Source organism: Dendrobates tinctorius, unplaced genomic scaffold (assembly GCF_039654945.1).
Source record: "Dendrobates tinctorius isolate UK_male_01 unplaced genomic scaffold, ASM3965494v1 ptg000004l, whole genome shotgun sequence".
Lineage (NCBI taxonomy): Eukaryota > Metazoa > Chordata > Amphibia > Anura > Dendrobatidae > Dendrobates > Dendrobates tinctorius.
This window is the reverse complement of record NW_027361672.1, coordinates 13,739,545-13,765,973: the sequence shown is the minus strand read 5'-3', so window position 1 is coordinate 13,765,973 and position 26,429 is coordinate 13,739,545. Positions and strand designations below refer to the sequence as shown.

Sequence of the window (26,429 nt, the reverse complement as noted above, 5' to 3'; positions counted from 1 at the left end):
CTCACCATTTGCCCTATTACCATGAAAGAACGCCTGCATGCATGTCCCATACCGCGCCCCCTAGCTGTCACAGTGGTCACTGCATCACAACCCCAAAATGGTATTAATAAAAACGTCAGCTTGGAACACAGAAAATAAGCCCTGACCCAGCGCCCCCAAAAAATGGAGACGCTACGGGTCAGTTTTAGCATTTAGTGAACATGGTTAAAAAAAAAAAAAAATTGTGGCATTGCACTTTTTTTTGCAATTTCATCGCACTTGGAATTTTTTTTTCCCTTTTTCCAGTACACTATGTGTTAGAACCAATGGTGTTGTTCAAAAGTACAACTCATCTCGCAAAAAAACAAGCCCTCACATGGCCAGATTGATGGGAAAAAAAAATTATGGCTTTGGAAATAAGGGCACAAAAAGATGAAAACGCAAAAAACAAAAATCCCAAAGTCGTGAAGTGGTTAAAAATTTGGCGTTGAAACACGCTAAATAGAAAACTGTTTATCCAGCCGCACAGCCTCTCTTTAAAGTGTTTTTTTTTCCAAGTGGTGAAATATCATTATAGGATCCAATTCAAAGTACTTGTTCTCACCCACAAAGCTCTCCACGGTGCGGCACCCCCTACATCTCCTCCCTCATTTCTATCGGCCTAGCCGATCGCTGCGCTCTGCAAACGACTTTCAACTAACCTCTGCACTAATCCGTACCTCCCACTCCCGACTCCAAGACTTCTCCCGTGCTGCTCCTATCCTCTGGAATGCTCTACCCCAAGAAAATAGGACTAACCACAATTTGCATAGCTTTAGGCGCTCCCTCAAAACACATTTGTTCAGAGCGGCTTATCACGTTCACTAATCAAAGTCATTCTATCTGTAAGTGTGCATGTATAGCCCATTCACTATCTCCATCCATCCTTCACTCCCACAAGATGGCTGGACCTTCATTGTAAATACACACCTGTACTTTGTATCTCCCTCACCTCATTGTAGATTGTAAGCGCTCACGAGCAGGGTCGCCTTATTTTGCTTTAATTATTGAATTGTTAACGTTGTTACTTATGACTTTTGTTTTGAAACTGTAAAGCGCTGCTGAATATGTTGGCGGTATATAAATAAAGATTATTATTATATCATACCAACAGAAATGCAGTAAAAACCACACTACTGCTACGTTCACAACATAACTTTATTCTGCACAAGAGCCAGACCATGATTTGTGAGGTTAGAAATGTAATCCACTGATCAACTACAATCCATTCTTTATCTCAGTGTTCTTTTTTGCTACGCAGATACAATACTTACATCAGTATTTGTAAGCCAAAAACAGGAGTGGAACAATCAGAGGAAAAGTATAAAAGAAACACGTCACCACTTCTGGATTTATCACCCAAATACTCATGTAAAACAGTGACCAAATACTGAGTGTGTGAACGTGGCCTTAAAGGTTGAAATCTGAACCTAGGAGTAATTCTGACTAGCAGCACTAATGATATTATGATGACCATATGAGAGTAGTTTTCAAAAACAAAAGAAACAAATTTCAGATTTATTAAAGCACAATACAAAAAGGAGAAAAAAAATACTTATAACGTAAATAAGATGTTCGAGGCTTGAACGCTTGTGTTTTCCGGCTCTCAGATCAGAAAGCTCATCAATAGGTGTAAAATGTAGAATTACACACTGCTTCTGAACTCGCAAGTCGATGATCTCATGACCGTTCGTAACGTCCAAGTTAATGTTTGGCATAGTAATGATGTGTGTAAAAAGCACCATGTCACCAGGCAGTAAGATTCAGTATCTGTATTTTGTGGAGTAGTCCTTGGGAGACACTACTAGACCTCTGCCCTTCCTGGCACCTCTGTAGACCGTTTCCACAATATCAATCATCTCCTGTTTATCTTCCATTGCCCAGTTAATCTTGTTATTGTTACCGGTGCCTAAATCAATCATAATGTGCTTGTTCCTGTTGTAAGGTGACAAAAAAATACATATATTAATGGGTAAGCATGACCTCCCGACAAAGCTGCAAAGGCAGTGAAACGCGCGTCGAGGACACAGGTAATGGATCACATACTTTGACTGATGCATAACTTTATGTGCCTCTATTATGCCATTCTTATTATGTGTCTCCTGGACCCGCCATTAACCTGTGCTGTTATGTATTTATTTTCCAATATTGATCTAGAAACATTTTGTACAATTAATCCAACAGACACTGACTATAATATTACTATACGACTAGACATGCTAGTTAGCGGTGTGTTCCTGCTTTATGATTCCTGTTCTCCTGTCCCATTGTGACTAAGTTTAGACTTTTGTGCTATTGATCATTATCAATTATGTTTTATAATATCTAAATAAAATTTGATACATTTTATCATTCTTGATCGTTTGCTTCTTCATCATCACTATTGGGTCTTGCATCCTAAGAGGGGGTCACTATACCATTATAACGAGGCATTTGGTTATATACAAGTATGAAGGCTTTAAAGGTGGAAGAGTGGAAACAAAAAAAGACCTGTGAGCTCTCCAGACACATCTGCTTATGGGGACTTGCAGAAAATTCTGCTGCAAATCCTGATGCGTTGGCTGGAAAAACACAGCATAGAGAAAAAAAAAAATATATATATTTTTTGTTGCAGATCTTTCCTCCACTCACTGCCTCATTACTATGGGTTAAGTCTGCAGCAAAAACGCTGAAAAAAAAAGAGACTTGTTGCAAATTGAAATCTGCAAGAAAAAAAAATAACATGTGCATGAGATGTTCATGTGCTCATTAGGGCCTCAATCAGGTGGCGATGTTGAACAGGGTTTTATTGTTTTTTTTTTAATAATCTATGCTGCTATTCACATGTGCTTGTTTTTTGCGGACTGTGAAGCCGTGCAAAAAATCATGGAGATATTTTTTTTTTTTTTTTTACAGCAGCTCGGATGAAAAATACCAATACACATCTATGGGTCCAAGCTATGGTGGGGCATGTTTTTTTTCTGCTGTGTAGCTGCCTGCTTATGATTGGTCAGCATCATACGGGGAGAAGTTCCTGACCCCAGTAAAAATTATTTGACTGCTAATATCTCCACAATGAAAAAGGCAAAGTATGTACACAGAAAAAAAAAATAATATATAAAAAATAATGTATTATTTGGCTACGAAGCCTCTATTATATATATTCTATGTCACATGGCCTACAGGGATTATCGGCGCCACTATCACGCTGCTGTGGGACATGAGCTTTTTTTTTTGATAAATGGGGCGCCGAAGTGATTAAGCAGAAAATATCAATCAGTGAACGACCCCGTTAACATGTATTATTTAAAAGAAGAAAAAACTATACTGCAGCCACCACATTAAATCAGAAAAATGGCTAGGTGGGTGTACTCATTTTTAAATCACATTAGTGAAGTAGCGAAAATCTCTACTGATGTAAATTGAGGTGATGACAAGAATGTGAATTGTGGAAGATATAGATGAACAAATTGAGAATGGATGGGGGCGAGAGTAACGTACAAGAACGTCAATCACATTCCCGAGATGTATACCTAGAAAAGAACAGGAGGAAAAAATAAGTATGCCAATATAATGTTGTCAGCGGTGTCCAGAAAGCCAATAAGTGGGGTCCTCGGGCTCTGATCAGCACATGCACCCGGGGCTTTCAGTACACATATGATGAACGTGTCCACATAACCAGACAGATTCATTCACAAACTCGAGCAGAAGAGGAAACATTTTAAAGAACTCACCTGAAGAAGAACATGACTGTGCAGGGATCATATAACTCGTACATTTTATTAAAATCGGGGACTTCGGTTATATCCACCAGATAAATCACAGCAAAGTTTTTCACCTGTAGTGAACAATAAGATAACAGAAATGTTTGTTCTTCAACATACAAGTACAGCACACTGGTGAGTGCACAGCAGACACGGGTAGCTTGCCCAGGGGCTTACACTCGATGTAGGGCTCTGCAAGGTCTGGTGCTGTAGTTACTTCCAATAAGTAACCCGTGGCCGGTGGATGGGAGCCCCGAGAACCAGTCTTATTTTACGGCATCATCAGTCTTTCTTCTGGTTAGCCAGTCTGGCACGATGTCATTGTGCCGTGCCAGGCCGGCTAAGCAAAACAAGAGCCGTGAATGCCATCAGGCAGGGGGTGGCCGAAGGGTCCTGGGAATCAATTCACACCAACTCCCATTATGTATCTAATGTCATTCAGAAACTTCTGTCCTGAAGTGTTACTATCTGAACAGCCCTATGCCAATATTAACAATATTTTTTCATTATTGCTGCACTTTGATGTAACTACACTTTTTGTTTTTTTATTTCAAATATGTGACAGACCATAAAACGCCCTGCAGACTGGTGGGAGTCTGGGACCCCAGCAGACGGCTCAAAACTTGTGACCTGTGCACATCTCAGGAGCACACGTTAAGGGGGTATCTGAGCCTGGACATCATTAAGGGACCCCTTACAGCTGCCCCATATCTCTATCACACTCTTCATAGAAGCCTCTTCCTGTTTAATCAATTTCATTAAAATCACTTCATTTGACCAGGGATATGCCACCAGTGGGCGACTAGTCTAGGGAGCATTTCTTTCCCAGGACTAATCTTATCACATTCAGATAGGCATGTGTGACATGATTTGCATAGTAAGTACAGCAAAAGTAAGCCAAGTGTAAGCACCCCGGATCATCTGCAAATCTTACAGCGGACCGTCCCTCATCACCACTGCCTCTTTGGCCATGTGCAGGTGAACCCGGGGTGCATACACTGCTTACTGCCCATTGAAAATTAGGCAAAGATTTGCAAAGAGCCGACTGTGATGTCGCTCTTGCAAATTAAGCTAATTATGACCTCACGGGTGTAAGAATATGATTACTGGAATGACTAGTCCGGAGGAACAAAACTAGCCCCCCCCCCCCCCCTTGACTAGTCACGCTCTGATTTACACGTCTCTAAACAAAGTAACAAATCAAGTTTAGAGATAGTCAACAGAAAGCAAAAGAAAGGAGCTTGATGGAAGCAGTAGACAGAGTGGGATAAAGATATGGGGAAGCTGTCGTGTTCCCTTACAGTGAAGGAACAGAGCACTTCGGATTCCCAAAGTAGCACACAGGGTTACAGTTAGGTCCATATATACTTGGACAGAGGCAACATTTTTCTAATTTTGGTTCTAGACATTACCACAATGAATTTTAAACAAAACAATTCAAATGCAGTTGAAGTTCAGACTTTCAGCTTTCATTTGAGGGTATCCACATTAAAATTGGATGAAGGGTTTAGGAGTTTCAGCTCCTTAACATGTGCCACCCTGTTTTTAAAGGGACCAAAAGTAATTGGACAGATTAAATAATTGTAAATAAAATGTTCATTTCTAGTATTTGGTTGAAAACCCTTTGTTGGCAATGACTGCCTGAAGTCTTGAACTCATGGACTTCACCAGATGCTGTGTTTCCTCCTTTTTGATGATCTGCCAGGCCTTCACTGCGGTGGTTTTCAGTTGCTGTTTGTTTGTGGGCATTTCTGTCTGAAGTTTAGTCTTTAACAAGTGAAATGCATGCTCAATTGGGTTGAGATCAGGTGACTGACTTGGCCATTCAAGAATATTCCACTTCTTTGCTTTAATAAACTCCTGGGTTGCTTTGGCTTTATGTTTTGGGTCATTGTCCATCTGTAGTATGAAACGACGACCAATCAGTTTGGCTGCATTTGGCTGGGTCTGAGCACACAGTATGGCTCTGAATACCTCAGAATTCATTCGGCTGCTTCTGTCCTGTGTCACATCATCAATAAACACTAGTGACCCAGTGCCACTGGCAGCCATGCATGCCCAAGCCATCACATTGCCTCCGCCGTGTTTTACAGATGATGTGATATGCTTTGGATCATGAGCTGTACCACGCCTTCACCATACTTCTCTCTTTCCATCCTTCTGGTAGAGGTTGATCTTGGTTTCATCTGTCCAAAGAATGTTCTTCCAGAACTGTGCTGGCTTTTTTAGATGTTTTTTTGGCAAACTTCAGTCTAGCCTTTTTAATCTTGATGCTTATGAGTGGCTTGCACCGTGCAGTGAGCCCTCTGTATTTACTTTCATGCAGTCTTCTCTTTATGGTAGGTTTGGATATTGATACGCCTACCTCCTGGAGAGTGTTGTTCACTTAGTTGGCTGTTGTGAAGGGGTTTCTCTTCACCATGGAGATTATTCTGCGATCATCCACCACTGTTGTCTTCCGTGGGCACCCAGGTCTTTTTGCATTGATGAGTTCACCAGTGCTTTTTCTTTCTTTCTCAGGATGTACCAAACTGTAGATTTATAATGTTGCTAATGTTGTAGCAATTTCTCGGATGAGTTTTTTCTGTTTTTGCAGCCTAAGGATGGCTCGTTTCACCTGCATGGAGAGCTCCTTTGACAGCATGTTTCCTTCAAAGCAAAACCTTCCAAATGCAAGCACCACACCTCAAATCAACTCCAGGCCTTTTATCTGCTTAATTGAGAAGGACATAACGAAGGGATTGCCCACACCTGTCCATGAAATAGCCTTGGAGTCAATTGTCCAATTACTTTTGGTCCCTTTAAAAATAGGGTGGCACATATTAAGGAGCTGAAACTCCTAAACCCTTCATCCACTTTTAATGTGGATACCCTCAAATGAAAGCTGAAAGTCTGAACTTCAACTGCATCTGAATTGTTTTGTTTAAAATTCATTGGGGTAATGTCTAGAACCAAAATTAGAAAAATGTTGTCTCTGTCCAAATATATATGGCCCTAACTGTATTTACGGGCACATAGACTTTCTACGAGCCTTTACACCATTCTGTAGGTAGGCTCCTGCCATTATTTCATAACTGGTTTGAAATTGGGGTCTCGGGATCAGGATCCCTATCGATCTGCAGGACTTTATTATACTGTCACAAGTTAGAAAAAAAACAATAAAAAGCGTAGGTATCTTTCAACTGAGCACTGGACGGACAGCTTTTCTTCCCAATTCTCCCACACATCTGGGACTGAGCCTGAATGTGTGAATGTGTTCTCAAAGAGGAGAGGGGAGGAAGCTGCTACCCCCTGCCTTGTCCTTATTACCCCTCCTCTAAGATCTGCATTCAGGGGCCTCTAGAAAAGCGGCAGAGCCGGTCAAAGCCGTCGGGTTCGGTCAGCTCTCCTGCAACATGTATGGCCACCTTTGTAAGAGAAAGCAAGCGGGATGGAAATGAAACATTGGTGGATACAGCAGAGAAATTAGAGAAAAACCTGCCTGGCCATGGAATCAGCCCTAAAATTAGGCAGGGGCGAGATGGAGATATTGGGAGAATTACACTGAAATCTTAAAGCAATAAACAATAAATACAGAAAATAATTGTGCGCTCCCAACTTGGCAGAACAGAGGCGGAGGGCCGGGGAAATTATGATAAACCCACTGTGCAGAAAATACGTCAGTTACAATGCTATGGTTCCAAACCTTTACCTCTGCGATAAGCCGGAGTGTCTAATGTGGGACTGTACTTTCCCGATTCGTACGATCTAATATCAATTACAGTCATATGTTAAAGTTTGGGCACCCCTATTAACCCCTTCACTACCAAGGGTGGTTTGCACGTTAACTACCGGGCCAATTTTTACAATTCTGACCACTGTCCCTTTATGAGGTCATAACTCTGGAACGCTTCCATGGATCCCGGTGATTCTGACATTGTTTTCTCGTGACATATTGTACTTCATGTTAGTGGTAAAATTGCATTCAAATAACTTGCGTTTATTTGTGAAAAAAACGTAAATTGGGCGAAAATTTTGAAAATTTCACAATTTTCCAACTTTGAATTTTTATGCCCTTAAATCACAGCGATACGTCACACAAAAAACTTAATACATAACATTTCCCACATGTTTACTTTACATGAGCACAATTTTGGAACCAACATTTTTTTTTGTTAGGAAGTTATAAGGGTTAAAAATTGACCAGCGATTTCTCATTTTTGCAACACCATTTAATTTTTAGGGACCACTTCACATTTGAAGCCACTTTGAGGGGTCTATATGATAGAAAATACCCAAAAGTGACACCATTCTAAAAAATGCACCCCTTAAGGTGCTTAAAACCACATTCAAGAAGTTTATTAACCCTTTATGTGCGTCACAGGAATTTTTTGAATATTAAAAAAAAAATGAACATTTAACTTTTTTTCACAAAAAAAATACTTCAGGTTCAATTTTCTTTATTTTACCAAGGGTAACAGGAGAAATTGGACTGCAAAAGTTATTGTGCAATTTGTCCTGAGTACGCAGATACCTGATATGTGGGGGGGAACCACTGTTTTGGCGCATGGCAGACCTCAGTAGGGAAGGAGCGCCGTTTGACTTTTTCAATGCAAAATTGGCTGGAATTCAGATCGGACGCCATGCCGCGTTTGGAGAGCCCCTGATGTACCTAAACAGTGGAAACCCCCCAAGTGACCCCATTTTGGAAACTAGACCCCCCAAGGAACTTATCTAGATATGTGGTGAGAACTTTGAACCCACAAGGGCTTCACAGAAGTTTATAACGTACAGCGGTACAATTAAAAAATCATATTTTTTCCACAAAAATGATCTTTTCACCCCCAATTTTTATTTTTCCAAGGGTAACAGGACCCTAAAAGTTATTGTGCAATTTGTCCTGAGTACGCTGATACCCCACATGTGGGTGTAAATGACTATTTGGGCGCATAGCAGAGCTCGGAAGGGAAGCAGCGCCATTTGACGTTTTTGGCTAGAATTGAGATCGGACACCATGTCGCGATTGGAAAACCCCTGATGTACCAAAACACTAGAAACCCCCCACAAATGACACCATTTTGGAAACTAGACCCCCCAAGGAACTTATCTATATGTGTGGTGAGCACTTTGAACCCCCCAGTGCTTCACTGAAGTTTATAACGTACAGCAGTACAATTAAAAAATCATATTTTTTCCACAAAAATGATCTTTTCACCCTCAATTCTTATTTTTCCAAAAGTAACAGGACCCTAAAAGATATTGTGCAATTTATCCTGAGTACGCTGATACCCCACATGTGGGGGTAAACCACTATTTGGGCGCATGGCAGAGCTCGGAAGGGAAGCAGCGCCATTTGACGTTTTTGGCTGGAATTGAGATCGGACACCATGTCGCTTTAGGAAAGCCCCTGATGTACCAAAACAGTAGAAACCCCCCACAAATGACACCATTTTGGAAACTAGACCCCCCAAGGAACTTATCTAGATATGTGGTGAGCACTTTGAACCCCCCAGTGCTTCACTGAAGTTTATAATGTCCGGGCGTGAAAATAAAAAAATCGTATTTTTTCCACAAACATCATCTTTTAGTCCCCATTTTTTTATTTTCCCAAGGGTAACAGGAGAAATTGGACCCCAAAAGTTGTTGTCCAATTTGTCCTGAGTACGCTGACACCCCATATGTGGGAGAAAACTACTGTATGGACACACGTCGGGGCTCGGAAGGGAAGTAGTGACGTTTTGGAATGCAGACTTTGATGGAATGGTCTGTGGGTGTCATGTTGCCTTTGGAGAGCCCCTAATGTACCTAAACAGTGAAAACCCCCCACAAATGATCCCATTTTGGAAACTAGACCCCCTGAGGAACTTATCTAGATGTGTGGTGAGCACTTTGAACCCCCCAGTGCTTCACAGAAGTTTATAACGACCGGGCGTGAAAATAAAAATATCGTATTTTTTCAACAAACATCATCTTTTAGTCCCTAATTTTTTTATTTTCCCAAGGGTAACAGGAGAAATTGGACCCCAAAAGTTGTTGTCCAATTTGTCCTGAGTACGCTGATACCTCATATGTGGGAGAAAACTACTGTATGGGCACACGTCGGGGCTCGGAAGGGAAGTAGTGACGTTTTGGAATGCAGACTTTGATGGATTGGTCTGCGGGTGTCATGTGCGTTTGGAGAGCCCCTGATGTACCTAAACTATTGAAACTCCCCACAAGTGACCCCATTTTGGAAACTAGACCCCCCACTGAGCTTATCTAGATGTGTGGAGAGCACTTTGAACCCCCAAGTGCTTCAAAGAAGTTTATAACGCCTGGGCGTGAAAATAAAAAAAAACATTTTTTTCCGCAAAATTATATTTTTGCCCCCAATTTTTTATTTTCCTAAGGGTAACAGGAGAAATTGGACCCCAAAAGTTGTTTTGTAATTTGTCCTGAGTAGGCTGATACCCTACATGTGGGGGTAAAACACTGTTTGGGCGCATGGCAGAGCTTGGAAGGGAAGGAGCACCATTTGACTTTTTCAACGCAGAATTGGCTGGAATTGAGATCAGACGCCATGTTGCCTTTGGAGAGCACCTGATGTGCCCAAACAGTGGAAACCCCCCAATTATAACTCCAACCCTAACCTCAACACACCCCTAACCCTAATCTGAGCCCTAGCCCTAACCCTAACCCTAGCCCTAACCCTAGCGGGAAAATGGAAATAAATACATTTTCTTTTAGTTTTATTACTTTTCCCTAACTAAGGGGGTGATAACGGGGGGTTTGATTTACTATTTATGGCGGTTTTTATGTTTGGCGGCTGTCACACGCTAAAAGACGCTTTTTATTGTAAAAGTAGTTTTTGCATCACCACATATTGAGAGCTATAATTTTTCCGTATTTTGACCCACCGAGTCATGTCAGGTCTTATTTTTTGCGGGACGAGTTGACGTTTTTATTGGTACCATTTTCTGGCACGTGACATTTTTTGATCGCTTTTTATTCCGATTTTTGGGACGCAGAATGAACAAAAACCAGCATTTCATGAATTTCTTTTGGGGGGGTGCGTTTACACCGTTCCGCGTGCGGTAAAATTGATAAAGCGGTTTTATTCTTCGGGTCAGTACGGTTACAGCGATACCTCATTTAGGTCGTTTTTTTATGTTTTGTTGGTTTTATGCAATAAACTATTTTATATAAAAAATAATTATTTTTGTATCGCTTTATTCTGCGAGCTATAACTTTTTTATTTTTTTGCGGATGACGCTGTATGGTGGCTCGTTTTTTGCGGGTTCAAGATGACGTTTTCAGCAGTACCATGGATATTTATATGTGTCTTTTTGATCGCGCGTTATTGCACTTTTTGTTCGGTGGTATGATAATAAATCATTATTTTTTGCTTCGTTTTTTATTTTTATTTTTTAAGGGGTTCGCTAAAGGGGTTAACTAATGGGACAGTTTTATAGGGCAGGTCATTACGGACGCGGCGATACCAAATATGTGTACTTTTATTGTTTTTGTTTTTTTTTATTTTTAAAAAATGGATTTATTGGGGAATATTTTTTTTTTTTTTTTTTTACTAATTTATTTAGCGATTTTTTTTTAATTATTTTTAACACTTTTTTTTTTTTTTTTTTTACTTTATTACCTTGTCCCAGGTGGGACATCACTGTCCTGTGACAGATCGCTGATCTGTCACATCACAGATCACTGTGACAGATCAGCGATCTGTCACAGGCACTGCTGCAGACTTCCTCATGCCTGCGCTTTGCAGGCACTGAGGAAGCCAGCTTCCTCAGGCCCCCGTCGCCATCTTGGATTCGGGGGCCTGGAGGAAAGGAGCCCCCGGCAGCAGCGCTGCACATTGTGCTGCTGTGGGGGGCTCAGGGAAGCACGGAGGGAGCCCCCTCCCTGCCGATGCTTCCCTTTAACCCCCGGTACACCGCGATCGCGTTTGATCGCGGTGTGCAAGGGGTTAACGTGTCGGGGGCGGTCCGTGACTGCCCCTGACACATTGTGCCGGGTGTCAGCTATGATAATTAGCTGACACCCGGCCGCGATCAGCGGCGCTAACCACGTGGGCGCCGCTGATCATGGTGATGTAATATTCCGTCCATGGTAATTAGGTCCATGGTCACATGGACGGAATATTACGTCAATTGTAGGTAAGGGGTTAATGTTAACCTTTTTTCTTTATAACAATTTTGGTTTTTGCAACAGCTATTTCAGTTTCATATATCTAATAACTGATGGACTCAGTTATATTTCTGGATTCAAATGAGGTTTATTGTACTAACAGAAAATATGCAATCTACATTTTAACAAAATTTGACCGGTGCAAAAGTATGGGCACCTCAACATAAAAGTGACATTAATATTTCGTAGATCCTCCTTTTGCAAAAATAACAGCCTCTAGTCGCTTCCTGTAGCTATTAATGAGTTCCTGGATCCTGGATGAAGGTATTTGTGACCATTCCTGTTTACAAAACATTTCCAGTTCAGTTAAGTTTGATGGTCGCCGAGCATGCACAGCCTGCTTCAAATCATCCCACAGATGTTCAAGGATATTCAGGTCTGGGGACTGGGATGGCCATTCCAGAACATTGTAATTGTTCCTCTGCATGAATGCCTGAGTAGAATTGGAGCGGTGTTTTGGATCATTGTCTTGCTGAAATATCCATCCCCTGCGTAACTTCAACTTTGTCACTGATTCTTGCACATTATTGTCAAGAATCTGCTGATACTGAGTTGAATCCATGCGAACCTTGCAACAGCTATTTCAGTTTCATATATCTAATAACTGATGGACTCAGTTATATTTCTGGATTCAAATGAGGTTTATTGTACTAACAGAAAATGTGCAATCTGCATTTAAACAAAATTTGACCGGTGCAAAAGTATGGGCACCCTTATCATTTGGCACCGCTCCAATTCTACTCAGGCATTCATGCAGAGGAACAATTACAATGTTCTGGAATGGCCATCCCAGTCCCCAGACCTGAATATCATTCTGTGGGATGATTTGAAGCGGGCTGTCCATGCTCGGCGACCATCAAACTTAACTGAACTGGAATTGTTTTGTAAACAGGAATGGTCACAAATACCTTCATCCAGGATCCAGGAACTCATTAATAGCTACAGGAAGCGACTAGAGGCTGTTATTTTTGCAAAAGGAGGATCTACGAAATATTAATGTCACTTTTATGTTGAGGTGCCCATACTTTTGCACCGGTCAAATTTTGTTAAAATGTAGATTGCATATTTTCTGTTAGTACAATAAACCTCATTTGAATCCAGAAATATAACTGAGTCCATCAGTTATTAGATATATGAAACTGAAATAGCTGTTGCAAAAACCAAAATTGTTAGAAAGAAAAAAGGTTAACATTAATAGGGGTGCCCAAACTTTAACATATGACTGTACATTGGGATTGTGCCACAATAATATACCACATTCCTATATTAGGTTAAAAAAACAAAAAAACATAATAATTGTTAATCTCAAATAATAAAAAATAAATAATAATATAAAAAATGCTTGTGTGACTACATTGCTGTTACGGTCTTGTTCTAGCCCGCTGCTGGTGAGAAGAAGCAGCGTCTTCTCTGCTGATTTCTATTTGCTTGCACATATTTTGTGCCCAATGACATTAAGAGAAACAAAGAACAGCAGGGGGCGCTAGAAGAGTTATGCATCTAGACTCTAGATTTCCAGATTCTTTAGAAAAATTATGTTTTTTCGGATCCAACATAGAAAATTAATAAATTGTAGGACGATCGCTGGAAGCTGAACACACTATTGATTTCTATGGCCGGGATCTGACTCCCACACCCTCCTGCTCACACTGACCTTCTCAGCTATGCTGTACAACACTTCATCCATCTTCATACACGTTGGATCCCAGTCATGTCCAAGGCGGATAACCAACACGCGGTCCTCCTCAGAAAGGATGGCCTGGTCCACCTGCCAGCCATTGTGCAAATGTGGAAGCATATAAGACATCCTGACGCGTTTATTTACCTTTACAAGAAGAGACAGTAACGCATAAGAGAGTCTGCAATCCACAGGACAGAGGATGGCAACATGCTGCGTTCGGCGCATGCCGGCGCACCTTCAAAACTGCGCAGCGCACGGCAAAATCCTGCTAGCGCACGGCCAGCGCACCCTATGCTAAAGATAGGGTGCGCAGATCTCAAGCGTCCATGTGCGCTAGTAGGCGGCGATGACCGGATGGGGCGGGCAGGGAGCCGGCAGGGGGCGGGGCTTAGCGGCGGCCGTGCGCAGGCCGTCGCTGCGCTATAAAGCACAAATGTGAAACCGGCCTAAGACATGGAGGTTTACACATGGTGATAAATGGGGAAGGAGCACTGCGAGGACTAACAGACAGCAGATCATCCGAAGGACGAGAAAAACGCTTGTTTGCCGCGAGCAATATTTTTTAAAGGGTTGTCCGGCCTTCTAGTACAAGTCTGCAGTCAGTATGTGACTGAACACAGTGCGGATTCTCGTTGGCGGTCACGTGCCGACTAGCCGTGTGATGCCTCCATACATGTGTATTGAGCGAGGGCGGACATGTCTAGTCGGAACGTGGCAGGGAGCATACAAAATGCGGATTTGTGGTCACATGACCACCAGCCCTGGCACCGGAGAATCCTGACAGAGCGCAGTGTGTGAGCTGTGAAGATTCACCAGTCTGCAGACACACAGACGGTCCGGTGTATGCAGCCAGAGCAGGGCTCACATGGCCGAGCACTCCAGGCAGGAGGCCACACAAGCCTGTCACCCAGAGGTTATGGAGGCTCCTCCTGGAGACAGGGTGACAATGGCGGCTCAGTGCTGGGAGCGCCGCACACTTACCGCACAGCGGCAGCCCCACACACACAGAGCCACCCACGGCGAGCGACACCGGAACTCAGCAGCCTCGTCCTAGGACTTTCCGCTCCTGATTCCTACGCCGCCATGTTTACTAAGGGAAATGGCAGCCCGCGGCCTCTTCCCGGATTAGCAATGAAATCTGATTGGAATGATGCCGACATCTTGTTCATTTTGATGATTTAAAAATAAATAACAGTGGTAAACTATGTTTCTCCTCAGCCCTGATGTAAACTACTGCCCGAATCAAAGATGGCCGCTCGTGTCTCCCGTGACATCACATGTCTCCGCCCCTTACAGGAAGCCAACGCTGTATATCCGGCTGTAAGAGAAGAGCGGACTTTCTGTGTCCCAGGGTTGTCATGGTAACAGTCCCACGCGCGCCACTTTGTTGGCCAGGCTTTCAGTAACGTCTGTGGGGCCACTACACGGACGCTTTCACTACGGCTGCCTAGTGGAGCTGCGACTTGTAGTTCCCCAGCAGCTGTAGGGGCAGAGAGGTTGGACACAGAGGAGCGAAGGCTGGGTGATTATTAGGGCTGGCGCCGCGCATGCTCAGTACTGGGGTCAGAGTCCTGGGGCAGCAGCTGTTGTGCTGTAGTTTCCAGCTGGAGGTGAGTTGTGCGATCATTGTGCACTGACCACTTCTTATGGGGTGGCCATGTAGAACACGTGGTAAAAGCCTATATGCTTTCCCTTCCTGCCACACACTACAAGGCGCAGTAACCCATCAGTATGGATTTGGATCAGTATGTAGGGTCACCGTGGCGTGGTCAGAAGGCTTGTATAGGGTAGTACCCTATATTATTTCCAAACACTATTGCTATTTATTTACTGCAGGGCATTTGCTCACTTTGTTTTTGTTAGGGGCTGGCAGAACGCACCAAATAGGTATTTAGGTGCGTTCGCAGCCCAGGGTCCACCGTGCAGAGATGGTAACTGCTGCTCCGTAATGGCGGACACTTTATAGCGGTATAATAAGTGAACACACGCGGGTTGTCGTCACCCGGTGTGTACAAGGCAGAATCTGTTGCCTCACAGAGCCGCACTACCGCTGAATATAAATGCCGAAGCCTGTTAAGCTCACAGAGCTCAGCAACGTGAGCGCTGGTGTAAAGTCACAGGACTCTACTCCAAGACACAGGGTCGGAGTCCCTCTAGACTCACCAGCACTCGGCACCGCTGTAGATGCGGCACTTATGTGCCTTGCGCTGGATGGCACAATATGGTGCTACGTGAGGTGCTGACCTGGAAGCACTGTGGCATAAAGCCTAGCCACTGATGGGCGCTGACTCTGACCACAAGACCCTAACAGGCACAACCAAGGGTAGGGGTTTCAAATGAGTCAGTCACCAGATACATGCATCCATCATCATACACACCTTAAGCATAAGAGTCTATACTAGCGCATGGCCGAGCGGCCATGCGACTCTTTTATAGTGGCGTCCTTCCGGGACCTTCCCAGTAGTGGACCAATCCGAGCAGGTCGTCCCACGGGCATGCTCCGTAAGCAAAAGACAGATCTTAGACCCAGAAGCGTCTACTTGCTGTTGACTCAAGCATGGAGTTATAACAGAGCCAGAATGAGCAACCAGATGCCTAGCATTAGCCTGGACCGACGTCTCTGCTGAGCAGGAATCTCCGCGGCTGTAGAGGACATGGCTTGAGATTCCCCCTGTGCAGTGGGGGAAACTTGACGCCTAACAGTTTTAGTTTTTGTCTTATTAATGGCCAGTGTGGACATGCGCCTACGTGTTGCACGCACACCAACTTATATTCCGATCATCTCTTTTAGATTTTTATATTGCAATGTGAGCAGAAAGCAAAACTAGCCACAAGGTTGGTAGCCACTGTGTCATCTGGCCCCATAAGGAAGTGTTTATAAAACGCGCGTTGGGGCACAGATAGACCTTGCGGCACCTCACAGCATCAATAGGTAATGTTCTTCTCTAGAACCTTGTATATAGATTAACAAGCCTTCATATTAGGCTGGGGTCACACTTGCGAGTGCAATGCAAGAAACTCGCCTCAATACCCGGCACTGCCGCCGGTGGTTCGGACCGGAGCGTCCAGCTGCATAGAAATAGATGCAGCCGCACAGTCCGGTCCCGATTGCCGGTAGCAGTGCCAGGTATTGAGGAGAGAGACTCGTGCGAGTTTCTCGCATCACACTCGCAAATTTTGACCCCGGCCTTAATATAATAGTGGCCACCTGGCTTGTATCTGAGGATGTAGGTAAACATCCGTTCTCATATAGTCGCACTTTTCATATGACACGCATACAAGTCTATGGGCGCACATGAAGCATCGGACTGCACTTGGATGTCATTCGTAAGTCTAATCACTGCGGACTGAAGCAATGGAGAAATTAAGTTCTCTGCGCTGCGGGTTTTCATGCGAGAGAATCCGATCACACTGTGGTGACACTGGGATCAATCTGTGACAGAGTTTGAGCCGAGTGTCATTAGCGTAATCGTCCCGATTCTCTCGCATTAGGGTATATATGGCCGTGTGAGCGAGCCCTTAGGCCACTGTGTTCGTTTTACCACCAAAGTTTCATTTGATATATAGTGGATTCGGAAAGTATTCAGACCCCTTTAAATTTTTCACTCTTTGTTTCATTGCAGCCATTTGGTAAATGTAAATTTAAAAAAGTTCATTTTTTTTCTCTTTAATGTACACTCTGCACCCCATCTTGACAGGAAAAAAACAGAAATGTAGAAATTTTTGTAAATTTATTAAAAAAGAAAAACTGAAATATAACATGGTCATAAGTATTCAGACCCCTTGCTCAGACACTCATATTTAAGTCATATTCTGTCAATTTCCTTGTGATCCTCCTTGAGATGGTTCTACTCCGTCATTGAACGACCAACGGTGTCGTTCAAAAGTACAACTCGTCCCTCTAGGATGGAGGGGAGCAAGAAACGAAAACCCAAAACCAAAAAAACCTTCAGGGGGTTAAAGGATTAAAACTGCCCGTGGCTTGAGCAGCAAGAATCTGATCACCATTTCCTTTTATAGTGCCTAGAAAAAAGTAGGAGAGTTAAAATGACCAGATTTTGAAAGTTGTGCCCGATTTTTGGCTGAGAATGTTGGTGTCTGTATGGCCACACACGGAGACAGTGCGGCTCCCACTATGCCATACAGGCTTAATGCACAGGACTCCACTTAGGGGCTCGTTCATAATTCGACATGTGCTATCCGATTTTACATGGGTTATCACACGGAGAGCACACTGACCCTTAGTAGTCAGTGGGGCTGTTCAGATGAACGATTATTTTTACTGTCCGAATGTCCATGTGAAAAAAAATCCTCAGCATGCATTGCACACCTATGGTTGGATTTACGGACCAGACTAATGCCTGTCAATAGCAAGCTGCCGATAATCAGACGAGCACACGGAGCTGCGACCATGTACCTGACTGTCCCTCATTTTTTTGCATGGTCTTCTGAACTCGGCCTTACACTGATATCAGAATATGTAGTGTAGAGATCCACCAAATGAGTGGACGGGGATTAACTCGCTTGGCTGCGATATTGAGGCACACAGGAACACGTTTGCTTAAAGTAACAGTCTGTGTGGTTTATTTCCTTCATAAACCAATGTCACAGGAACACAAGGCAAACAGCCTTACATCAGACAGATGAGTTCTTAGTGTCCATAGTAGAGCTTCACTCTCTCAGGCCTGTCGGCACACAGGCTGTGCCATGTCCAGCACGCATGCAGCGTTACCATGTAAAGCATACAAAGTCTCTTACTGACCCCGGTCAGCGATACTCACAGTTTATCCCTCACTGGGATCACTGTTCCAGACAGTGCCTTGCTCACTAGGCCGTCTACAGTTGCAGAGCCACAGCCGGGCAGTAGCTTCCCTACGCAGAGCCGTCACAGACTCTACCAGGTCCGGGTCTTTCCATGTGCTCTTCCAGGAAGTTCAGTCCTAGACACTTCCAACACACACAGGCCTTCCGGGACCTTGCACTCTGACCACTCAGCATCAAACACACAACCCATGTGATCCGACCTCAGTCACATATATCCCAAACCATCCCCATATGTGGGCAGTGTATGTGTGGCTAGCCGATCCCGCCCAGCTCTCTGACTAGCCCTATAAGCCGCCCTTATAGATAAAACAACTCGTGGACTACAAGTCCCAGCATAACAATGCTATTTTGGCTTATAGCGCAGAGAACCTCTGCGACACATACTGGACATTTACAACCTTGCCGGTCAATGTTTCACCATCAAGGAAATGCCCACATGCATATTCTGAGTCGCATATGCAGCGCCCCCTAGCTTTAACAGGTTACTGCACCACAGTAGATGTTACACAATTACCCAGAACATAACTATTGCACTGATGGAAGTGACCCTTGCCCGGATGTCTTGTGACTGCCGTTTCAGCAGCAAGGACACAGACCCATACTCTCCGGGTACGATACATTCATTTCTCTTACTCTATTTTGAGGAGGATAAATGCCAGATGCCATGTTGGGGGCACAGGAAGGCCAGATATAGTTACTGTATGTAAGCAGCTTACCAATGAAGACAGATTGTATCTATAGTATGAGATTTTTCTTGTATGCGATAAAACTGAATGATTTCACCATTTTTTTTGGATCAGATTTTCATTACTTATTCAATTTTTATCATCAGTTTCATTATTGATTTTCTCATATGCTCAATTAAAAAAAAAATCTCCTACCCTTTGCAATGTTATAAGCGGGCCGGCCACAAGACTGCTTGTACACTGATGCCATCTGTGCGCGGTCGCTAATTGTCACAGACCCGTAGACTTGTAGGGCTGACTTTGATTTGTTCCTTGAATCATAAATGGACATGGAGAGATGAACGACCCCATAGCCTATTATAGGTACGTGTTCTATGTGTGCAAAATGCGAATCAAACACGTATGTGAAAACGGATATCCAAACGATACCTTAAATCACCACACCAGTGTTTTTCGGTTGCAGCCCTGTAGTGGTGCTACTATCTAAGTTCCCTGCTTTTAATCTTTTACTTAAATCACCACCACCATCTTCCGTGATCGGCGCAGCTCTGGTCGGTCTCCAGCAGTTTATGACCTGCCGGATTGCACCAGTGTTTGCTTTCTTGAAGTTACAACTCCTTGTAGGTCTATAAAAGCTAGAATTAAGCTCTCATAGACTTACATTGAGAGGGTGACTAGTGTTGAGCATGCTCGGTGCTGTGACAAAGTCACTGGTAAAGTACTGGATGGGAGACATGTATCAGTGAGGTTGTTAGCTTCAGTGATATGAACTGTTGTGAGTTCATTTTCCCCTTCGTCACTGAGGTCTGGTGAACTCCCTTTTCTGGTGAGGAAAGGTAGTGAGCCTGATTATCAGGCACCTGAGCCTAAAGATGATGATTGGCTGAGTGGAGTCACTGACTGGATATAAGGCTGCCGACGCCCTTCTGCCCTGCGGGTGATTTCTCTGTGGACTTCTAGGACACCAGTCTGATTCCTGCTCCTCTAAAGCTAAGTTTGCTGCCTTGCCTTTTTGCATTTGTGTTTTGCTTTTTGCCTTGCTTTTCTAATTCTGTCATTCCCTGCTGGGGTGAGCTTAATCTCCTTTTGCCTGTTGCTTTGTCTTCAGAATATTCCTGATTACTGACATAGTCTTTTTGAAGCCTAGCGTCTTCAGGGCCTTTTTCACTGTCAGTCTGTTGGCTCTTATTTTCATAGGGTTTTTCACGGATTGCAGACAGCAGCCTTCCTGTTCTTTCCTATCTAGTTAGCTTGGGCCCCGTCTTTGCTCAGTCTATCTTTCTGTCTGTGTTGTGTTCTTTCTTCTTGCTTCACCGTCACTATATGTGGGGGGCTGCCTTTTGCTTTGGGGTCTGCTCTGGGGAAGTTTAGATTTCCCTTTCTGTCTTTAGGCTATCTAGTTCTCCGGCTGTGATCGAGGGGTCTAGGGCATCGTAGGAGCCCCCCACGGCTACTGCTAGTTGTGTTGATAGGTTCAGGGGTCTGCAATCCGATAGCTGCCAACCTCTCTGGTTTTCTGGACTTAGCTTGCATTTCTGTTTTTGCCTCCTGCGGTGACTCAATCATAACAATGAACCTAGGGAAATTGGTCCAGCACACTGAGAGGGGTTAATTGACCATTTTAAGGACTAGGTTTTTAAGTGAACAGCTGAAAAGCACGTGGGAGGCTTTTCAGCGTATCTCCTCACCAGGGTGGGGTTTAATAGATAAATAGTCAGCTTTGGCTTGTTTCACATTTGCGTCTGTGTGCAGCGTTTGATCCGCATGCGTCATGCGTACATATATTTAACATGGTGTATGCAGGGACATGCATTCGCATGCTTTTGTGTACGCATGCGTCATTTCCCGGTACGCGGCGAACACAACATGTTGCATTTTTTGAGGCTTCAAAAATCCATCAAATATGCGCAGGCATGCGCATGCAGATGAGTGCGTCAAAAAACGCATTACTGTCTATGGGAACGCAAGCATCTGATATGCATGCGTTATTAAAATACATATAGAAATTCCATGAGACATGCACATTTTTGTCTGGTGTCATATCGAACAGATGCGCTTAAAAAACGCAAGCACATACAAAAACGCATGCACATGCAGCGTTTTTTCCTGTCATGTGTAAGATGATGCGCATAAAAACGCTGCATAAACATGCATTTTGCATGCGTTTGCGGATGATATGCTGCGGCCTAAAACACTACTGTAATTTGAACCTAGCCTTTCTGAGTAATTCGGTGGTGGGTGTGTCTGGAGTTGTGAACTCCAGAGCTGTGTGTGGAGGTTGCAGATCTCCTATATTTGAATGTCTTTGGTAAAAGGACATGGAAGCTGGACTCTAAGCGAGGTGGGCTAACCAGCACTATTGTATGGAATTTTTACTTTTTGTTTTACCTTCTGCCGTACAAAGCCTGTACTTAGGTTTTCTGGTGACGTGTATAAGGATTGCAATAAAACGGGCAGACTTTAAATAGAAACGGTTCCTGTGTTTGGCTCACTTGGCAGCACATAGAGGTAATCTACCACAGGTACTAACAGACTGTCTTCAGCATGCTCAAATAATATGTTCAAGTCCCCGAAGCTGAATGTCTCATGTCTGTTAAGACAGCCACAACATTGCAGGGATTGCCTAACAACCCCTGCATGTGTTGTGGATGTTGAACAGCTGCGAGACTTGCAGGTACGGGGACTCAAACATATTTTTCAAGCACGCCGAAGACACTTGGTTAGCACAAGAGCGTGCTCGCATAACACCTTATCCGAGCATATTCGCTCATCGCTAGTTGTGACCTTTACCTCTGACTTCCGGGCAGTCAGAAGTTGTGGTCACACGAAGGTGTCGCAGAATCGGAGCGGCGCTGGCAAGAGCTTAAGATGGTGGCTAGTGAGTGTATCACTAGGTTCAGGGAACTTTTATTAGTAGTACCACTCCACCGCTGAAATAAAAAGCGCTGGAGTGGTGCCTCGAAGAGATAAATGGTGAAGTTATGCAAAAGCTAATATTATTTTCATAAGTAAATATGTGGGATTATGTTTAATAGGGAGACGGTGGAAAGCGAGAACCGAGTAGGAAGACATGTAAAAGGCTATGTTCACACGCTGCATTTTTTTCAGCTTTTTATTGTGTGTAAAACTGCTGCGTTTTACAGTGCTACCAAAATGAGAGATTTGTAAAATCTTATTCACATTGTGCGTTTTTGTTTTCTTTGCGTGTTTGTGATCCGCAGTGCGTTTGTGTTACATTTCAGCATGTCAGTTTTTTACAGTGATTTTGACTTCCCAAAATGAACGGGTAAAAATGCACAAGTCAAAAGCGCTCATAATTTTCACAGCAGTTTTCCTGCCAAAAGGCTGTTTTTAGTGCTGAAAGAAATGCTGGAAAAACGCAGCGTTTGAACATACCCTTAAAGATTCAAGTTGATAGTATTTCACGTCGACTCATCTTATATTATTGACACTCAATGTCTACCCCCTTTCCCCCCCTCTCTTTTAACCTAATTTGGTTATGTTAAAACTGTTGTTTAGCAATTCTTTCAAACTAAGACGACGAAGTCAAGGATACTATATAGGTTTCCCATGCTTTTTCTTTAATATTTCCCACTGCGAGGGGATCCTTGTACTCTAATGTGAATGTATTTCATGTTAAATTATGTTTTCTTTTCAATAATAACGTTGAAACTAAAGATTCAAGTTAAAGTACCGTAATAACCATTGTGCCTAACTAGGGAGAATGATTAATAAGTAGCTCCAGTCCATCAATTAATAATTAATGCTTTTTTAAATAATACACGGTAGACAAACATCCCACCAAAGAAACTGCCAGAAACATTTATTTTTCCTCCTTTCAGAATGACTGAAAGCAAAGAGCTGCCTGGAGCATTAGTGGAGGAGATCGGAGGACCTAATGGAGTGATGGAAGAACATCTGGACTTCCTGAAGGAGCGCTTTACTTTAATTACTATGAAAGAGTTAAAGGAAAATAAGGAAGAGTTAGCGGAAAAGATCGTATGCATCTTTAATTGGGGGAACAAACCGGATGTTGACAGCGAGCTCCTGAGATGTCTACCTCGGCTCAAAGTGGTGGCAAGCGCTGGAGCTGGAGTTGACCACTTGGATATAAAGATGATATCAAGCTTTGGCGTAAAAGTGGCCAATACACCGCACGCTGTCACCAATTGTACAGCAGACTTGGCAATGACATTGCTACTGGTAGCAGCCAGGAATTTTATGGAGGGTAATGTAAATGAAACCTTTATGATCTGCAATAACTGCACACACATGGTAGTAGATTCCCTTCCTACAGCTCCATTTTAGCAGGTGTGTAAGGTTACATTGCCCAGTAATTCCTATAAGAAGCTACAGGAACAGTTGTCTATGCAATAATAATAATACATTTGTTTTATCTAGAGGTTAAAGAATTTTTTTATTGTTAGAAAATACAAAAATATATATATTTCATATTTTCCATTGTTGGTCAGCAGAGCGAGCTAAACCTGGTAAAGGCAAGTAACCTGTAACATGTCGTCTTGAAATTTGGTCTGGGTCCCCGCTGGTCATGTGAAGCTTCCCCCTAATCCCGTGGCTGTGTGCAATAAGAGGGAGGATCACCACCGTGCAGCGCTAATTTGTTGATGCCTGCACGATGGAAAAGTTCTACAACTTCTTTATGACTCAGCGACTGTAACAGACCCCTAATATTTTCATGGTTTAGACTCTAGGTTATTCACTAGTTCAGTGTAGCCTAATTCACTATTATGGACCTTTTCAGGTGGTTCGCAGTTTTGGTGCTGAGCTGCCACTCCACTTCTTCTGTGACCTGTGCGTAGGATAAGGCTTCTTCATCGGAATAGGGTCACCCGGTGTCCTGCTTTCCTCTGCTCTGTGTGCATGTCGTGCAGTGATATGCCTGGCCCATGTACGAAAGAAAATATAAAAATAACCCCCAAACCCATCAATTACTATTATTCAGTATTCAAAAAGGAATCTGTCATTTTTAAAATGCGCTGGAAGTAGAATGCTATAGAGTAGGATGAGGTGGTGGGAAAAATTTCTTGTCTTTTATTCATTTCAATCTGGTCTTATATGGCACATAGGAGTCCAGTGGGCAGTCCTATCCAGTGATTGACAACATTCAGTGATAGGACTCGTACACAGAAAAAGCTGTCAATCACTGAGTAAGACCACAAGTTAGGCTCCTAAGCCAACAATGAGTATGAAATGTGTAACGCTAATGCCGGCGCCCCTGCATGGTTCCCCTTCTCTCTCCATGCAGTGATGCCGACATACTACTGTGGCCGTGTGCTCACCTCCCTGTCTCTCAGCATGTCTCCCTGCCTCCTGCTGTCTGTGCATGCCACACGGACTTCCCGGAGGTGTGCCTAGTGCGTGTATCTTCACCTGGTCTTAAAGGGACAGCTCACGTAGTTTGAAAATTCCCCCAATAGCTAGAAGGCATGTTGTATAAAAAGCGCCCTCCCCATGGGGAGGTACCTGAGCAACCCCTATAGTTCCCTGAGTAGTGTGTGCAACTGTATCTTGCCAGGTCTCTTATCCTGTTATCCCATGTACTGAGCGTTAACCTGCACCCCTGGTCCTTGTGTGGCCAGGGCCTGAACCCCTGCCCCTTGGGTGGCCAGGGCCAGAACTTGAACCTCTGCTCCTTGTGTGGCCAGGGCCTGAACCTAAACCCCTGGTCCTTGTGTGGCCAGGGCCCTGAACCTAAACCCCTGGTCCTTGTGTGGCCAGGGCCCTGAACCTAAACCCCTGGTCCTTGTGTGGCCAGGGCCCTGAACCTAAACCCCTGGTCCTTGTGTGGCCAGGGCCCTGAACCTAAACCCCTGGTCCTTGTGTGGCCAGGGCCCTGAACCTAAACCCCTGGTCCTTGTGTGGCCAGGGCCCTGAACCTAAACCCCTGGTCCTTGTGTGGCCAGGGCCCTGAACCTAAACCCCTGGTCCTTGTGTGGCCAGGGCCCTGAACCTAAACCCCTGGTCCTTGTGTGGCCAGGGCCCTGAACCTGAGCCCTGGTCCTTGTGTGGCCAGGGCCCTGAACCCGAAACTGCATACAGCAATACTTGAACCCTGAGATGTTGTACCGGCAGTACCTGAAACCTGAGAAGCCGAACCAGCGATACCTGAACCCTGAGAAGCCAGATTTACCTGATAGTCCATTAAGGTTAGCCAATAATCGACACTTGAGTGTTCTTGGGATGCTCTTTCCAGACTATGAACCAGTCTAAACAGACTTGGAATCACCAATGGACTATACTAGAGAAACACTCTCTTGTTATATGCAATGATTTTTAGACAGCTGACAAATCATCCTTATTGATAGACCACTACCACATGTAAACAGGAGATGTGCTGTCAATAACATGATTTCTGTACACACAGAATAATTGCATTAGCTATCGTCCTGTGCACTTAGAATGCTCGTCAGTCTGTCTAAACAGGACAGTAAATGACCGCCGATACGCAGAGAAATAATGAACTAGATCCGCTTGTCTAACGGTGCCAATAGACTACAAATTTGGTAGCAGTCTCTTCTAACCCCATCATACGCATGCAAGCTCAGCCACGCTTGAATTTGTTATCAGTGGTAAAGGCAAGAAAGCCGGCATCAGACTCCTTTCTCAGCAGCTTATGCTGCAGCTCAAAGGATTGGGCAGTTGTAATCTTACACTGATTTTACCTCCTCTGCTTGGCATCAGGCAAGATTCAGAAAGCCCCGTAAACATTAGATAGTCAGCCGGTCTCATCTCATCCAAACGACATCTACTGCTTTTGGCCAGTTTGTCTCCGAAAATTGCCCAGCACTGGTGTAATAAAATGGTGCAATAAACACCATGACTGGGGCTACGGTATTCTGAGGAGGTTATTAGCACTGCCGTAGTTTGTGCTAATATGTATTTATAATTTTACTGTTTGCATCTCAGTTACTAACCTTAAGTCTTGATTTTCTGTATGGTCCTTGGTATTTAACTCTCTTGTCCCAATTTAATAGTTTGGGAAATAGATGTTAAGGACGGCGGAACACACTAAATATAAATAATAGGAAGTGCGTTTGCCGCCCGGGGTCCACCGTGCAGTAGGTCTAACAACCGCTGCTGAGTAATGGTGGACTCGCTATATGGCAGTATACTGCGCTCGGGTTAAACGTCACCCAAGGTGCGCAGAGCGGACTCTGTTAAACTCAGAGTCCCTAAAGCATAAACGCCAAGCCTATTAGCTTCACAGGACTCAGCTGGCATGCACACACGGTATATGGTCACAGGACATGGCCCAAGACAGAGGTCGGTGTCCGTCTTGACCTACCGTGCGTGCGG

At 43.9% G+C, this 26,429-nt stretch overlaps 2 protein-coding genes across 4 annotated transcripts in view; one reads left to right on the top strand and one right to left on the bottom strand.

Annotated features, from left to right (window-relative positions):
• Nucleotides 1-1,158: 1,158 nt before the first annotated feature.
• Nucleotides 1,159-14,935, bottom strand: TXNL4A (thioredoxin like 4A). Its single transcript, XM_073566265.1, has 4 exons — nt 14,584-14,935; nt 13,576-13,746; nt 3,732-3,835; nt 1,159-1,953 (listed from the first exon to the last, which is right to left on the bottom strand). Exons 2-4 carry the CDS (start codon nt 13,726-13,728, stop codon nt 1,782-1,784), a joined length of 429 nt encoding a protein of 142 aa, XP_073422366.1. The 5' UTR covers nt 13,729-13,746; nt 14,584-14,935; the 3' UTR covers nt 1,159-1,781.
• Nucleotides 14,828-26,429, top strand: part of LOC141082258 (glyoxylate/hydroxypyruvate reductase B-like) — a 32,508-nt gene continuing 20,906 nt past the window's right edge. Inside the window, exons 1-2 of one of the 3 annotated variants that reach the window (XM_073566206.1) lie at nt 14,828-14,963; nt 22,955-23,340. In XM_073566206.1, coding sequence (XP_073422307.1) covers nt 22,956-23,340 — 385 coding nt within the window. In that variant the 5' untranslated portion in view covers nt 14,828-14,963; nt 22,955. Of the gene's footprint in view, nt 15,213-22,954; nt 23,341-26,429 lie in introns of all 3 variants that reach the window. The other 2 variants (XM_073566211.1, XM_073566200.1) reach the window with 2 other exon arrangements.